Consider the following 17,171-nt stretch of genomic DNA (forward strand, 5'->3'; position numbering starts at 1 on the left):
TCTGAAATAAGTGAACATAGTGCAAGAACAAATGCGCTTAATACGAGATACACCAGAATGCTGGTAAAAACTGAAATTAGCAGAGTCGAGAGATTTGACTGTAATTAACAAAAGCCCTCAAGTTGGTCATAAGGTAATTAAGAAGTGGCCTAAATATTAATATAAAAGTATTCCTAACAACAGCTACCAAAAAGAGACTGGAGAAAATAAGTTTTATTTGCGTACACCCAATATTGTCCCAGAGATGAGGTGTTATAGTCCTTCCTGTAAAAGATCTTTCTTAGAATACATTCAGATGGCCAACAGGCACATGAAAAGATGCTCACCACCACTCATTACTAAAGAAACACAAATTAAAACTACAATGAGGTACTACCTCACACCAGTCAGAAAGGCCATCATCAAAAAGTCTACAAATAACAAATGCTGGAAAGGGTGTGGAGAAAAGGGAACTCTCCCACAATGCTGGTGGCAATGTAAATTGGTCCAGCCACTATGGAGAACAGTATGGAGGGTCCTCAGAAAACTAAAAAACAGAGTTGCCATTACGATCCAGTAATCCCACTCCTGGGAATATATTAACAGAAAACTGTAGTTCAGAAAGAGACACGCACCCCTGTATTCACAACAGCACTATTTACAACAACCAAGACATGGAGACAACCTAAACACCCAGCAACAGATGAGTGCATAAAGATACGGTGCACACGTGCACAACAGAATGTTACTCAGCCAGAAAAAAGGACAAAACAGTGCCACTGGCAGCAACACGGACAGACCTCAGTCAGTTCAGTCGCTTAGTCGTGTCCGACTCTTTGCGACCCCATGAATTGCAGCACGCCAGGCCTCCCTGTCCATCACCAACTCCCGGAGTTCACCCAAACTCACGTCCATCGAGTCGGTGATGCCATTCAGCCATCTCATCCTCTGTCGTCCCCTTCTCCTCCTGCCCCCAATCCCTCCCAGCATCAGAGTCTTTTCCAATGAGTCAACTCTTCACATCAGGTGGCCAAAGTACTGGAGTTTCAGCTTTAGCATCAGTCCTTCCAAAGAACATCCAGGACTGATTTCCTTTAGGATGGACTGGTTGGATCTCCTTGCAGTCCAAGGGACTCTCAAGAGTCTTCTCCAACACCACAGCTCAAAAGCATCAATTCTTCGGCGCTCAGCTTTCTTCATAGTCTAACTTTCACATCCATATGTGATCACTGGAAAAACCATAGCCTTGACTAGATGGACCTTTGTTGGCAAAGTAATGTCTCTGCTTTTGAATATGCTATCTACATTGGTCATAACTTTCCTTCCAAGGAGTAAGCGTTTTAGACATAGAGGTTATCATATTAATACTAAATGAAGGAAGTCAGAAAGACAAATACCAAAGGATATCGCTTATATGTGGAATCTAAACTATGACACACATGAACTTATCTACAAATTAGACAAAGGGAGCCGACTTGCAGTTGCAGGGGGCAGGGAGGGCTGGCTTGGGAATCTGGGACTAGCAGGTGCAAACTAATATACAGAGAATGGATAGACAAGGTCCTACTGTAGAGCACAGGGAACTACATTCAATATCCTGTAATAAGCCATAATGGAAAAGAACTTTTAAATAAGATCTTCCTTAGAACAGGAAAGGGCTGCCCTGATAGCTCAGTTGGTAAAGAATCCGTCTGCAATGCAGGAGACCCTGGTTCGATTCCTGGGTCGGGAAGATCCCCTGGAGAAGAGATAGGCTACGCACTCCAGTATTCCTGGGCTTTCCTGGTGGCTCAGCTGATAAAGAACCCACCCGCAATGCGGGAGACCTGGGTTCAATCCCTGGATTGGAAAGATCCCCTGCTGAAGAGAAAGGCAACCCTCTCCAGTATTCTGGCCTGGAGAATCCCATGGACTATAATAATCCATGGGGTCGCAAAGAGTTGGACACGACTGAGCGATTTTCACTTTCACTTAGAACAGGAAAAATCAAATGACAACTTTTAGAGAGATGTTTAAAATATGTTTGTTTTAACATGTTTAACTTTTAGTTTTTTAAAGAAAAAGAGGTCTGGGCTTTTGAGAAAAAAGCAACCTATATTAAATGAGGAGGAAGACTGGGGCTGTAGAGTATGCACGACCCCAATCACAGATTATTCCCATAAAGGCCTGTACAGCAGCAGGGTCTTCAGAGAGACAGGTAAAGGAAGACATTTTCCATATGTCAGACTGGCAAAAATTTCAGAGTAACAAAAGCTACTAATGGCAAGGATGCTAGGAAACTTGTATACATTGTTGATATCTTCTAAATTTTATATATTTTCCTGCGGGGACATTTAACAACAGATATCAAAAACATTTTTTAAAAAATACACTTCGATTCAACAATAACATCTTGTCTTTAGAACACATTTCTTGACGAAACACAGTACAAAAAGATGTATGCCTACAGAGGTTTACCATGGTGTCTGACAGTAAAAAATTACAGTCTAAATGCTGCTGCTGATTAAGTAAATTATAACTTACAATTGAGCCCCACATAGCCATTAAAGTAATGGAGAGTCACATACTCTACTACGCAAAGATGTTCCTATGACTATTCAGTGAAAAAAAGTTCTAGAGTAGTACAATAGAAAAATATTTTACAATTATATGAACATGCCTATACAAGGTCTAAATGGATGTTTCTACTATAACAAGTGATTACAACTCAGAGATTTCTGGTGATTTTTTTTTTAACTTTTCTACAATGACTTTTTAAGCAATGTGTACATATTTTTTTTACAAAACACAAAACCATCTTTGTTTAAAAAAAGATAGGTCCTAAATATTTTTCTTTAAAAATAAATACCAATATATATATATAAATATATTATATATTATAATATAAATATATATTATATTATAAAAAATAATTATTAATTATTATTACTTCTTATTCCATAGTTAATAAAAAACTCCATTTATAAGTTGATTTTTAAAATAAAATCTTGGGACAACTTAAAGTATTTCACAATAAATGAAAATGTTTCCATTCATGGTTTTATTACTATCAAGGTTTTAGCTCCTGTGAAGACAACTGCAATTAACTTGTAAATTTTAACTATACCAAGTACCATGAATATATTCTATACAAACTACAATAAATGTTAGCAGTGGGTGATTCTGACCAGTATTTTGAGATAACCTCACCTCAAATAAATGTAGAACACAGGTCCATTAGGCATGAAAAGCTATAACGATTTCGATCATATTAATCTGGAATTTTTTATACACCTAATGCTTTTCCTTCAAAGGGAAGAAAAAAAAAAAACCAAGACAGTCTAACCACAAATATGCTCAACCTCTCAGTCTATACTGACTATAAACAATAAAGGTAAAAAAGTTAACATTTAAATAACTGCAGGTGGCATGGTTTTTCTTTTGACAATTGAGGGGTCACCAGTTAGTATCACTAATGCCCTTATGTACTGCCTGAAAAGCATTTAATCTCCACAAGTCTCTAAACTTAACATGAACCCATACTAAATGTTCATTCTTTTCACAGTTCAGATGCTGTGATAAAATAATCACATGATAAAATACCATAATTCAAAGTAAATGATGAGCCCATTCTGAGCAATCAGGCCATGCCCACAGCTGGTGAGCAGGGTGGAATTGGTGTGGTGATGCCAGGCTGGACCTGCACTGATTCTGACTTGAAGATAGGCAGGGGCCCCACTTTAAACCCTGGACACCCTGATCTGCTTCAGCTGGCTGACAAGATAGCTTCCACTAGCTCTCTCCTTTTTTAGAATCTCTTCTTAAATGATCTACCATTGTGTAAATTAAAATTTTTTCTTTATATCTGATACATTAAACATGTTCCTCGTGAAATGAACTTCTACACTAACTCTGAATAAACAACGAGTAAATCCAAAATATTTCTAAGAAACTGAAGAGCTTTGCTTTAGGGCTTCCCTGGCCACTCAGTGGTAAAGAATCACCTGCCAATGCAGGAGACACCGGGTTCGACCCCAGACCCAGGAAGATCCCACAGGCCGTGGAGTAATTAAGCCCGTGGGCCACAACTATTGAGCCCACCTGCCCAAACCACCAAGTCCATGTGCCGCAACTACTGAGGTTTTCATGTCCTAGAGGCCGAGCTCCCCACTAGAGAAGCCACCACAATGAGAAGCCTCTGTGCTGGGAAGGCAGTGCACCACAGAGAGTAGCACCCGCTCACCGAAACCACAGAAAGGCCCACGCAGCAACCAAGACCAGCACAGCCAAAAATAAAAATCAGTAAATAAAAATTTTAAAAAAGCTTTGCTTTAAGCATTTTCAACATGGTCCCTTTAAGGCCAGCAGATGGAGCTGTGAATTAAAACAGGGAACGCGAGCTACTCTAGGTCAGCCACTAGAGGGCACCCTTTTTTTATGGAACTGGTTTATACCAGAGATTTATTTACAATTCAACTATCTGAAGCAGGAATTGATTCTGATTTATATGTGTTTATCTAGAATGACCATCTCAATACTAAGTAAATGCAAAGGCTGGGACCATTTTTGCTCAACATTTTTTGACTAAAACTTTTCCTTCCTCACAGAAGAATGATATTTCCTAGTTCAGTTCAATCACTCAGTCGTGTCCGACTCTTTGTGACCCCATGAATTGCAACACCCCAGGCCTCCCTGTCCATAACCAACTCCTGGAGTTCACCCAAACTCATGTCCATCAAGTCGGTGATGCCATCCAGCCATCTCATCCTCTGTCGTCCCCTTCTCCTCTTGCCCCCAATCCCTCCCAGCATCAGGGTCTTTTCCGATGAGTCAACTCTTCACATCAGGTGGCCAAAGTACTGGAGTTTCAGCCTCAGCATCATTCCTTCCAAAGAAATCCCAGGGCTGATCTCCTTTAGAATGGACTGGTTGAATCTCCTTGCAGTCCGAGGGACTCTCAAGAGTCTTCTCCAACACCACAGTTCAAAAGCATTGATTCTTCGGTGCTCAGCTTTCTTCACAGTCCAACTCTCACATCCATACATGACCACTGGAAAAGCCATAGCCTTGACTAGACGGACCTTTGTTGGCAAAGTAATGTCTCTGCTTTTTAATATGCTATCTAGGTTGGTCATAATTTCCTAGTAAGAGGCAGTAAATAGTAATAAAAGTTCATCCCTGGAATCAGGGCAACCTCACAGTTACCATCAAAACTCTCTAAATGCAGAACTGAAATATACCATACTGCTCTCCGTAAGCCTCAGAGCAGAGCCATCCAACAAGAATTTCCTTGGAAAATCACCAATACTGTCTACAGGGGAGCTCTGTCTTAGCTCAGTGCCAGGCTGAGGGAAGGCCCACATTTGTCTTTTGAATAAACAAATTAATAAACACCGTGGCTTTTAAGAGATGTATCCTAAAAAATTACCAGTGGGTTCACTTTTCTGTGAGACTTCTCAGACACGGCAAAAGTGCCCATCTAAAGAATCAATAGTGCCAATCAGAAAAGAATTCTGCCCCTCAGATATTTTATTTGGGTAATAATCTCTCATCAGTGCCATAAAACAAAGTTCACATTCTAGACACTAAATAGCACAGCTGGGGGACACGTGTGCCCCTGCGGCTGAGTCATGTCAATGTATGGCAAAGCAACACAATACTGTAATTAGCCTCCAATTAAAATAAGTAAATAAATTTTTAAAAATAGCACAGTCTAGCCCATAAAGCCCAAGTTCTCAAGCATATAATGTAGAGCCTAATTTTGTTGGTCTATGAAAATCTGGATTGATTCTTTATGACTCTTCTAAACCAGACTGTTCATATTTTTAAATACCTTAAAACTTCACTACTTGATTTATGACTTACGCTGCACTCTAGAAACATTATCAGTTCCATGCACTCAATGTGATGGCTAACAGACTGCCATTTTCGTAGAAATCAAAAACTTAATAACGACTCTTATTTGCATCCCCCCCGCCACACACACAGAGTTCATGTGTGGTCAAGGAGGCTTTGTGAACTCCCCAGCAGTTGTGCTTTATAGTCAGCATAAATTAATAAAAATAAAACCTAGGACTATTTTTTAAAAGCAGTATTACTGTTAAAGCAATACATATTTAAGAGTTACAAAGAAAAGTAAAATAAGAAATTGACCCACACACCCATAATTCATTCACATATTATCACCAGACATATTTCCTCCCAAACTTTTCCATTTGTTTTCAAATAACGGCTCTCATATTATAGGAGGAAAGAACGGCCCGTCCTATACCAGACTGAGGTCAATTATAATGTTAGGAGATGAGGTTCACATTGAAGATACCCAGTAAAATCTGTCAAGTTATCAAGACTGTGGATCACGCCACAATCAAAAACCAAATTCACTCCCTCCGTCCCCTGCCCTGGCCCCTCTGACCTCCTCCTTTATTGTCCATCTTAGCTAAGGGAGGTAAAACTGGAAACGGGCTAGGTTCTGCAGACCATCGGATACGCCTTCAAATCTTGACTCTGCCAATTACAAGCTGTGTAATCTTGGGCAAGTGACTGACCTGAGTCCTCATTTCCTAATTTATAACATGGGAGATATTAATACCTGCTTCATAGTTACTGAGAGGATTAAATAATCTGCTATGTCTGAAATGTCTGGTACAATGCCTGAAATGAAGAGATTTTATATTGATCAAAAGGAAAACTGAGGTGTCTAAAAATCATCAAAAAATCTTCCATCACAAGTTCTCTAACTTTTTCAATCAATCCCTATTTTATTGGTATAATGACTACTGATTGGGCAGTTACTTTAAATATAAAGATTAGCCTAGGAAAAAAGCAACGTCTATTTGCTAACGTCTATTTGTCTATCAGTATATTTTAAGTCAAAAGTACACTAATGCCTATGTAGTTATGATTAAACCAAATGTGAACAATTTAACAATAACACCTGTTACTCCAACAACTCCCCCACAACCCTTGCATTAATTTCTCCATGCCTATCAGCACACACTATTGTCAACCCGCAATCCGGGAGACCTGGGTTCGATCCCTGGGTCGGAAAGATCCCCTGGAGAAGGAAATGGCAACCCACTCCAGTACTCTTGCCTAGAAAATTCCATGGATGGAGGAGCCTGGTAGGCTACAGTCCATGGGGTCACAGAGAGTCAGACACGACTGAGTGACTTCACTTTATCAGCACACACACATGCTGTTAATTCAACCAATTTAAAAAACAAACACTCTCTTGATCCCATCCCCCCTTATAGCTACGACTCCATTTCTTCCTTTCCCTTTAGAGCCAAACTCAAGACTTGCCCATACTCGGCCTCCAATCTCTCTCCTCCATTCTCCTTCGCATCCACTCCACTCAGGTTTATCCACCAATGACGCCACATCGCCAACTCAGCAAATGATCAGTTCTCATCTAATGTGATGTGTACCCGGCATCCACCTTTTTTCACCTGGATCCAGGTCGCCATTCTCCTGGGTTTCTCTACCTCTTTGGTAGGGAAACCTCCTCAATATTCCTCAACCGCTAAACCTTAGAAACGCCCAGGAGCTCCTTCCTCAGACCTTTTCTCTTTCTGCTCTGCATTCACTGCCTTTGTGAGCTTATCTGATCTCTTGTTACAGAAAAATCCCAACGGACTTTTTGGCCAACTCAATACTAGCCACATACTGATGAGTCTTTAATTTATACCTTCACCTTGACCTCTCCCCTGAATTCCACCCTTCTATATCTAACTGCTTACTTGACTCTCCACCTGGCTCCTGGCTATCTAAAAGCTCTCCCAAACTCACAAGCTCCAGACTGGGCTCCTCACACTATCCTCTAGCATCTGTTCCACTCACACTGGTCCCGTCCATTTCCTAGTTGCTCAGACCAAACCCTGGAGACATCCTTGACTTGACTTTCACCTCCAACATTCAATTTATAACAAATCCGTGTTGCCCCTACCTTTGAAACACTGATATATCTGGAACTTCTTTTCATTAACTCTGCTGCGGGCACCCATTCTAAACCACAACCAACTCTCATCTGTCATAAAGAGCCTGGTCCATAGAACTTCCCATTATTCTGAATGTACAGCTCTTTAGCTTGGAGTATAAATTACACACACACAGGCACTAAGTCTTTTTCCAATAATGTGTAAACACATTAATAATTGAAATAACAATTTTAAAATGCTTTAACTATTCTACAACGATGTTTATAAATATGGATGTCAAACAGCATAGAAAGCTATTCCAAATTAAATAATTTTCCTGAACAAGTAGCTCTCGCCAATTTATACAGAACGACCATTTGCTATGAATTAGTCATTACTTTAATTATATTTGAAGCTTTACCACCTTCAAATATTTAAATTATTTATATGATTTACTAGTAATGACAAGCTGCCTAGTTATTAGCAAGAATTGAGGCAATTCTGTCATCACTTCCCAAGACAGTAAATAAACTATATATAAATTTGAAAATCTGGATGATTTAGGCAGGACAAAATAGAATCAACATTCCAGATACCAACTATAAGATTGTAGTTACTTACACTGTGCACTCCTAAAGCCTTCCAGACTGCGAAGCTGATCACACCGACCCCACACCAGGCATAAAGTGAGCCCCATCCCAGGGCTCGCAAGGCCAGGGAAGACCCACTCTCTGGTAAGGCAGCTGTGGCCATACTTCCCTGCAATGAAGACAGAAAGGCTGAGGTAAAAATCATCACTTTGAAAGAATAAATATTTGGAGAGTGTTTGAAATTAATGACTCTCTGGTAAGCACCATGATCACTGGGACACTGGACCAATCCAAGTTCAAATTCCAGCTCTGCTACTTAATAACTGCATAACTTAAATCACAATTTCTCTGACAAACATCTGAGTGTGCAAGGCACCGTGCCAGAAGTCAAGCTAGGTACACAGAGCAACTTCTCTCTGACGAAACACTTCGGTCCCGGGTGGGGCTGGGGGAGCAGCCACCTAGAAGTTATGACCGAAACGGAGAGGGCAACAGCAGCACTGCGTGTACGAGCAGGGCGCTACGGATCCAGAGGCTGCGGCCACCAATCCACCTGTGGGAAAGGGAAGTCCTACTGAGTGTGGTTAGCTACTCCCAGATCTCCTGTTTTATGAATAAGCTGCACAAGTGGTATTCATACACTAAACGTTTCTTTTCACTACTGATACCAATGATTAAATCAGACTGATCAGAAGGACCAAAGCCACATTTTTCCTTATACCGTTAAATGACCGTGAATCCTATTTCTAAATGAGATTAATTTTTTATAAGATTGCAGGACTGCAATCTCCCAGGGATCCTGTATTTCCAAATACTACATAACAGTTAACAATTATATATGAAAAGAAAAGTGAAAAGTGTTAGTTGCTCAGTTGTCTCTGACTCTTTGCAACTTCATGGACTATAGCCCGCCACAGTCCTGTCCATGGAATTCTCCAGGCAAGAATGTTGGAATGGGTTGCCATTCCCTTCTCCAGGGGATCTTGCTGACTCAGGGATCGAACCCAGGTCTCTTGCACTGCATCAGATTCTTTGCCATCTGAGCCACCAGGAAAGCCCCAACAATTATATATAGCTTTATATATATATATATAGACAGGTAGATATATGTATATATGGCTTATATTGCTCCCTTACTATATGACAAGCACTGTTTAAAGCATTTTGCATGTATTAATTCACTCAGCCTCACTTACTATGATCCTCATTTCACTAAAGACCAAACTAAGGCAGAGAGAGATTACATAACTTGTTCAAGGTTTCACAGCTTATAAAAGCTAGAGCACTTCAGCAGTCTGGCTTTATAGACTAACAGGAATTTGCCATTCAGTCATTTCTCACTTCTGATTCTAAATACAACACAACACAAAATGTAAATGAAAGTATCTTTTTAAGTGGAAACAAATCCACAGTGTAAATTAGAATAAAAACTATCATTACTTAGGGTAATTTAAATATTCACACTGCTGAAATAGACAAAGATGTGATGATACTTATGGGTCTACTTGAAACCAACTATGGGACATTCCCACAGTTTGAACTGAATATGAAATACAATTTATCCTTTGAAAAAATCTTAAAGGAAACGGTAGAATTTAGGAAATATTAAGAATTTATTATTTTTCTCCATGCGCCTGTCTGCTAAAACACATTAAACGTCAACAAACAAAAATAAAAATTTTAACTTCCTCAAAAGCTGAATCTTACTTTTTTCTGATTATATAATCACTGAGGAAAATTTGGTAGGTATAAAAAATAGGATGAATAAAAAAAACTTCCATCTTATTATCCAGTAAACTATGGTAAATATTTTGACATTTTAAAAACAACTTAACACCACTAAAATGTTTTTAATCTTCAACTTTCATCTTCTCATAGTGTCAAGAACTCAAATATTTTTAAAGGTTACACCGCACTGACACCATAATTTACTTAGCCATCAATTATTAATATATACTAGTTTCAGGTTTTTATATTAATTTTTTTGTATTAAAAACTTCCTTGTGCCTAAACACTTATCTACATTTCTGATAAAGTCCTTGGGGAAAATTCCTCAAAACAGAATTACTAAGTGGGGGAAGCATGAATATTTTATAAGCTGATAGACATACAAAGTATTTTTCAAAAGGTTGTACTAAGTTACAATGCTATTTCACGAGGACCATTTCAAGCTAGCCAGCATCAGATGGTCTCAGGAAAACTAAAAACACAAAAAAGAAAGACTATTTATATTTCTATTGTTACTGAGAATGAGTATTTGTCCAAGTTATGAGCCAACGTTTATGCCTTATGAATTGTATATTCATGTTATATACTTAAAGTCTTCTAATTTGTATATTCTTTCTATATTAATGTACTCAGAAGCCCTATCATATGTGCTGTAATATTTCCCTAGTTTGTTTTTTTTAATGATGGGCTCTTACTTTCTTGACCAAGGATGGAACCCACACCCCCTGCAGTGGAAGCACAGTCTTAACCACTGGACTATCAGGGAAGTCCCGGGTTAGTTTAATCTTTTTATTTTGCTTGTTTGTTTTTGGTCAAAGATGCATTCTAAAGATTTTAAGCTAACTGGCCTCATCCAAGTCACAGTCATTTCTCTTTCCTTCTAGCTATACTTTTGTTTAAAAAACTTCTTTACCCCCAGCTTTTTCGTTCATCTGATATTTACTTTAGTCCTGTTGGAAGCTGGTAACTAAAGGGAGTTCACTTCCCCAACAGTTTAGCAACTACCCCAGCACCATTCTATGAATTAATCCTTCTCCTCTTAAACTTTTTTGAGAAAATTACATACAGAGGTTTGTTTCTAAGCTATTTTCATACTATGAATTTTATACCAGAATCACACAGATGTAATTACAGAATCAGAAAAAGTCTGAATATTCAGAAAGTGTTTACATCATGTACATTACTTTTTGTCAAGTATTTCTTAAGTTTTTACCTATTCATTCTTCCAGAAAAACCCTAGAACATTTTGTCAAGAGTCCTTCCAACTCCCACTCACCTCATTCACTGACATTTTCATTAGAATGACATCAAACATTAGCTAACTGGTAAGAGAAAATCTGTAACATCCTTTCATCTGGAAATATATTTTCATTTATTCAAGTCTTTTTTTTTTAGAAAATTGTCTTTATATTGCTCAACCCATTTATTTTTTATTCAATCCATTCTTAAAGGTTTTGTATTTTTTTTAGGCATCTATTTATGATTGAGAATGCTATTCACAGTACATAGAAACATTTTGTTTATCTGTATCCCTATGCCTAAAACCTAACAGATTCTATCTAAAGACATACTTTTTGCAGAAATAGCCGTGTCCCAACCAGATTCTCAAGAGATTTTCCTTAGCCATTTTCTATGATGAAAACAATATACTCTCTTATCTTATTCCTTTTCTCAGGCTGCTCTAATTTCAGTGGTTCCCTAGACACTACAGACCTCACATAAATACACCAACTTCTAACTGGCTTATTTCCATCCAGAAGCAGTATCATTAACCAAATATTATTACACCAGGCTCAGTTTAGGTGCTCTGGCTTAAGTTTTATTTTTGAAACTTAAATTAAAAATTTTGTATTTCCCTGAGGACAAAAACTATATATGTTATAGATATACATAAATCTTTTTTAAAGTCTACATAAATCCACATGTTTTGCTAAGTAAAAAAGGTAACGATGGGTTATAAACACAACCCTTAATAACACAGCAATACTTCCAACAAAATCTTAGGTTTGCTAAACTTTCAGATTTTTTAAAAGGTACATGCTCTATTTGTCTGTCAGTCTCAGAAACTGACTGTGAGGGAAGTGAATTATTATCAGCTACTGTCTATATACTCTAAAACTAATTTTAGTCGAAGTGATGTTAAAAATTGATTTGTTCTTAAGTTTTTAAAGCTCTAGTCACCAAGCTTTACCCACTGGAGTTACATGTCACATGGCCTTCATACAGCCTGCTCAGAGTTTTAAAAATGATCACTCACTGACTGGCAGCAGCAAAGACTGACTTGCCAAAAAATGATGTTGCTCTTTAGATATAACTACATGCGCTAGTCACATATGTATAAATCAAAGCTGTATTTTTCTTCAGTGCCACATTGTTTATTCTTTTCATTTAAATTAAAATGAAGGCGTGTGCGCATGGAAGTTGATTTTAGCAAATCACAATGCAGTTATGATCCTTAAAACCTGAAATAGAAGAACTGTTTTCTATTATTTTGTATATTTATAATACCTCTTATGCTTAAATGCACGGTGCCTTTTATATTCTATGTATTCTTAGGAAGATTTAATCTATTATTCACAGATACAGAAACTATCAAGAACAAATCGTTCAGTTGGTCAGAAAGTCAACTGCTTCCCTAAGAATAAGGTTCATGTTTTTGGTTTTTTTCTTTTTCAGTTTAATCTTGGGATGAATCTGATATAAATCAAATTCTGATATTTAAAAAGAATGTTCAATCTAGCTATTTCTCCCACAGAGCATTCTTAGCTGATATATTTTGCTATATTCTTTACATCATAGAAAGAGCTGTGTTGCATTATACCAAAGTAAACATTTGTTCTTACAATTTCTCAGAAGTTATAGCTGTATCAGAAAGATGATGACTCACCCTTTCTGTCTGTTCATTACCTAAATGGGTCTTGAAATAACTCAGTTATTTGAAGAATATTTAACTTCCAAAAGAGGATGTGCTCAAATATCCTGATCTCAGGATCCATTTATACTTGGATTCCAAAGATTTCTGATTATGTGAATTAAAATAACCATCCTACAAAACATTTAGCACAAAAAGAGGCAATGTTTTACATTTTTGCTAATCTTTTAAATGTCTGGTTTAACAAAAGAGCTTTATTTTCACACATGCATCTATCTATATTCAATCTGTTGAAATGTTTTTTGGTTGAAGTACACAAATACTCAAGGTGGTAAAGAATCCGCCTGCAATCTAGGAGACCCAGGTTCAATCCTCAGGTTGGGAAGATCCCCTGGAGAAGGGAATGGCTACCCCCTCCAATCTTCTTGCCTGGAGAATTCCACGGACAGAGGAGCTTGGTCGGGTACAGTCCATGGGGTCACAAAGAGTTGGACACAACTGAGCGACTAACACTTTCACTTTTTTTTTATACAAATAAAATCTATCCTCACACAAGTATGTGGTCGGAAAAAGGAGCATCTTAATAGCCTTTCTTTGATATATACCCAAACTTGACAAATAGTTTCTTAAAAATGATCTGCAATATGGAATAAAAAATCGTATCAATAAATTGTTGTACTTTGTTACATTAAAATCCATTGGTCTATTTTGCATTTTGAATGGAACTTTCATTCACGCATCATGATCACTGAGAAAATAACTGACTTGCCAGAAGAAGTTATCTTTCAAACTCCTGACATCATTTATTAAATATTAAAATCACATCATTAATATCACTACCAATCTCAGAAAAAAGCTTCAAGTGTTTAAGCAGCTGGCAAGTTCACAATGGCAGATATAAGTTTTCTAAATACAATTTTTACCTATAAAGGGTAGAATTATATTAGTGGTGATACATACTAACAATTGCTCGCTTGAAGAGAAGGTTCATTTTGAAGAAATGTCTACCTACTTCTGAATAACTATAGTTTGTCAGTTGCTCTTTCAAGTGAAAACAATATATCATGAAAAAAAGTGGCTAGTTCAGACTGTAACTCAATCACACAAGTGCTTTATCTTGAGAAAAACATATTACTTTGGTATAATGCAAAGTGCTTTATGTGTACTTCCCATTTCTTCACACAGACCTTACAAAGAGGTTATGTTCAAGGGTCAAGATAGTAAAAATAATTTTACTGCTTCAACAAGGATATTCTTCTGCAAAGATGGCATTAACCACAGGTGCACAAAAGGAAGACCACACTGCCTGCCAGTACACCTGGGGCCACTGCCTCAACTACAGCACAGCACAGCACAGCACTTCTATCCTTTACTGCTTCTGTACCATTGGCGCAAGTGTCTTAACAGGACCACAACAGTAACTGACTTTACAGACCCCGCAAAGGGTCTCAAGAATCCCCAGGGTGCTGTGGGCCTCAGTTTGAAAATCACTGTGTTAGATCATAAAGGCCATATCAAGATATTTGATATCAAAGGTATTAAATCTTAGAACTGCAAAACAGAATGCAAAGTTGTGAACATGTGTTGTTTTTTTTGTTTTTTTTTTTTTGAGAGAGAGAATTGCTAGCTTTCATCAGATTCTCAAAAGATCTGTGAACCAAAGGTTATCATGTTAACTTGGATTTAGAAATCAACCAAAACTCCACTATTAAAGCATCATTATCACTCAGGTTTCACTGATTTCTGCCTCAAGATACGTATTTCTGCTCGGAAAATATTCTGTAACATAGGGAGGAAATGACCATGAAGTTCCTAACAGTGATTTGGAAAACTCCCTATGAACCCTGAGAATATTCAGAGGAGAAACCAAATGCACTTATAATGTGGTCTCCCACCATTCTTAGGGCTTAAATATAATTATAAGATTATTAAAGATAAATACAAGTCAAAAAGGAATTCAACTGGTTTATGATTTTTCACATAGCACTTTTTCCAAAGAAAATATCAAATTGTAATTATATTGTTACTTGTGTGATTATTTATATAACATCTGTCTCCCACACCAGACCTAGCTTCCTGAGGGGTACATGTTCTGTTCATTTTTGTATCTCTTATACCTAGCTAGCACAGTGCCTGCACATAAAAGATCCCAAATAAACATTTATTTTATTTATTAAACATTTAAATTTATTGAAGAAATAAGTTAATGGATAAATAAACCATAAGATGTAGGTAGGGTAGAGACAGGACAATGCAGAAAAACAACCACAATGGGAAGAAAATTACTCAACTTGTCCATGACAGGTGACTGCTCAAATTCGCTCACGGAATTAGGGTCTTCTGCCCTCAGTTGGTTATACTCATTCAACCAAAATTTATTGAACACATACTACGGGCTAAGGGCTTCCCTGGTGGCTCAGTGGTAAAGAATCCACCTGCCAACGCAGAAGTGGGTTCGATCCCTGGGCGGGGCAGATCTGTGAAGGAAGAAATGGCAATGCACTCTAGTATTCTTGCCTGGGAAATCCAATGGATAGAGGAGCCTGATGGGCTACAGTCCACGGGGTGGCAAAAGAGCTGCACACAACTTAAGTGACTAAACAACAACTACACAACAGACAACTTTCTAGGGAGCGGGGCTGCTGTACTGCACAAACGTGCATGGTGTCCAGGTTCAAAGAGCCGGCCTGTTTCTCACCTATACCAAGATGCACTATATTCCAACATTTTAACATCTCTGAGCCAGAAATGGCTACTGTAGTGCTGTCTCAAGAATAATATTGGCGCTTTTTTGGCTGTGTGTGCTACACACAATATGGGGCCTCTTACAACCGAGAACAATTTACCTAGATTTAGCTTTAAGGTCATGTTGTGAATAGGAAATGTATTGGACGAGCTTTCAAAGTCTTGTTCTGCTAACAGTTTAAAAAGCACATAATTACTTCTTTTAAATGAAAATAAAGACAGTTGATTAATCTGTACCCTTCTTGAATCTACGAAGTCCACACTGGTTTACTTCTTAGAGTAATACGAAAGGCCATCAACACTTTCTATTCACAACAGCTGCCACTGATTTGTAAACAGTAATTGTGCTACCAACGGATTTTTATGTCACAAACCTTATTGAACCACTCAGGACTTTTCTTTTTAGCCAAAGACAATGTTGTGGCAAATCCAGCTAGCATTCCTGCTGCAGCAACAGAACCAAGGAAAATTCCACCTGTCAGGAGTTTCGGCGGCAGGAAGAAAAAACAAAAAACCTGAAGTTAAAAAGATGGACACAAATAAGTTTCAGATACTATTTAAAAATCAATTTCGAAATTCGAGAAACGATAGCTAAGAAGCTCCTGGCAAAGGTAAATGATAGCGGCTGTGAAACCTGCGTGGCCGCACGACCCCTGGTTCCTGAGGCCATTCTAGTGTAAGTGTCCCAAGAGTACAGAATAGGCACAGGGTCTCTTACCCTCTTTCTCCCGAGGACGAAAAAAGAGACATTGGGAGTTAGAAAGGGGAGGTGCTGTGGGCGGGGGGGAGACATGAGAGAAACTACAGAGGGAACGGGGTAAATGCAGCCTATACAGAACAGCCACTAAACTCAGGGCACTCAAACCAAGGTCTCCCCCGGCAGCGTGTGCGTGGGAACGCCCGCTCCAGCGCAGGCTAGCGCCCCGGGTGAGCCTGACCTGACACCCGCACCTCGCCACACCACACCTTTAACCAGGAAAAGCCGGTCATCGGCAGACACCGAGGCCTCCGGCTGAGAGGACGGTTCAGCCGACCCTGCGTCCCTCGCCTCCATGTTTCTGAGCTTTCGCTACTGCGTCCGCCGCCAACTGGACCCGGGTAGAAACGAGCGCGAGATCGAAAAGAAAGGTTCCGCTGCCACCTCCCTCTGTGCAACCCGAATACCGGTCCGGAGAACGACCTCTGCACGCAAACCTTCTCTGCTGCCCTCGGGGCCCGGGCGAAGATGCTGTAGCTTGCACCCTGGGGGGCAGTGTCTTCCACGACTGTCTAACCCGGGAGGATCATTTGCCCGCTCCAAGGTGATGATCGCTGCGCTTCAATACCATACCTACTTGAAACACTGTTAGGCTCTGACTC

General features: G+C 38.8%; 1 protein-coding gene across 1 annotated transcript in view; it reads right to left on the reverse strand.

Moving 5' to 3' along the window:
• Positions 1-16,907, reverse strand: part of TMEM242 (transmembrane protein 242) — a 41,845-nt gene extending 24,938 nt beyond the window's left edge. The window contains exons 1-3 of the mRNA XM_027551926.1: positions 16,779-16,907; positions 16,187-16,287; positions 8,499-8,636 (exon numbers count right to left, since the gene is read on the reverse strand). Coding sequence (XP_027407727.1) covers positions 8,499-8,636; positions 16,187-16,287; positions 16,779-16,866 — 327 coding nt within the window. The 5' untranslated portion in view covers positions 16,867-16,907. The remainder of the gene's footprint in view (positions 1-8,498; positions 8,637-16,186; positions 16,288-16,778) is intronic.
• Positions 16,908-17,171: the final 264 nt, after the last annotated feature.

This window comes from Bos indicus x Bos taurus, chromosome 9 (genome assembly GCF_003369695.1).
Source record: "Bos indicus x Bos taurus breed Angus x Brahman F1 hybrid chromosome 9, Bos_hybrid_MaternalHap_v2.0, whole genome shotgun sequence".
Taxonomy (NCBI): domain Eukaryota; kingdom Metazoa; phylum Chordata; class Mammalia; order Artiodactyla; family Bovidae; genus Bos; species Bos indicus x Bos taurus.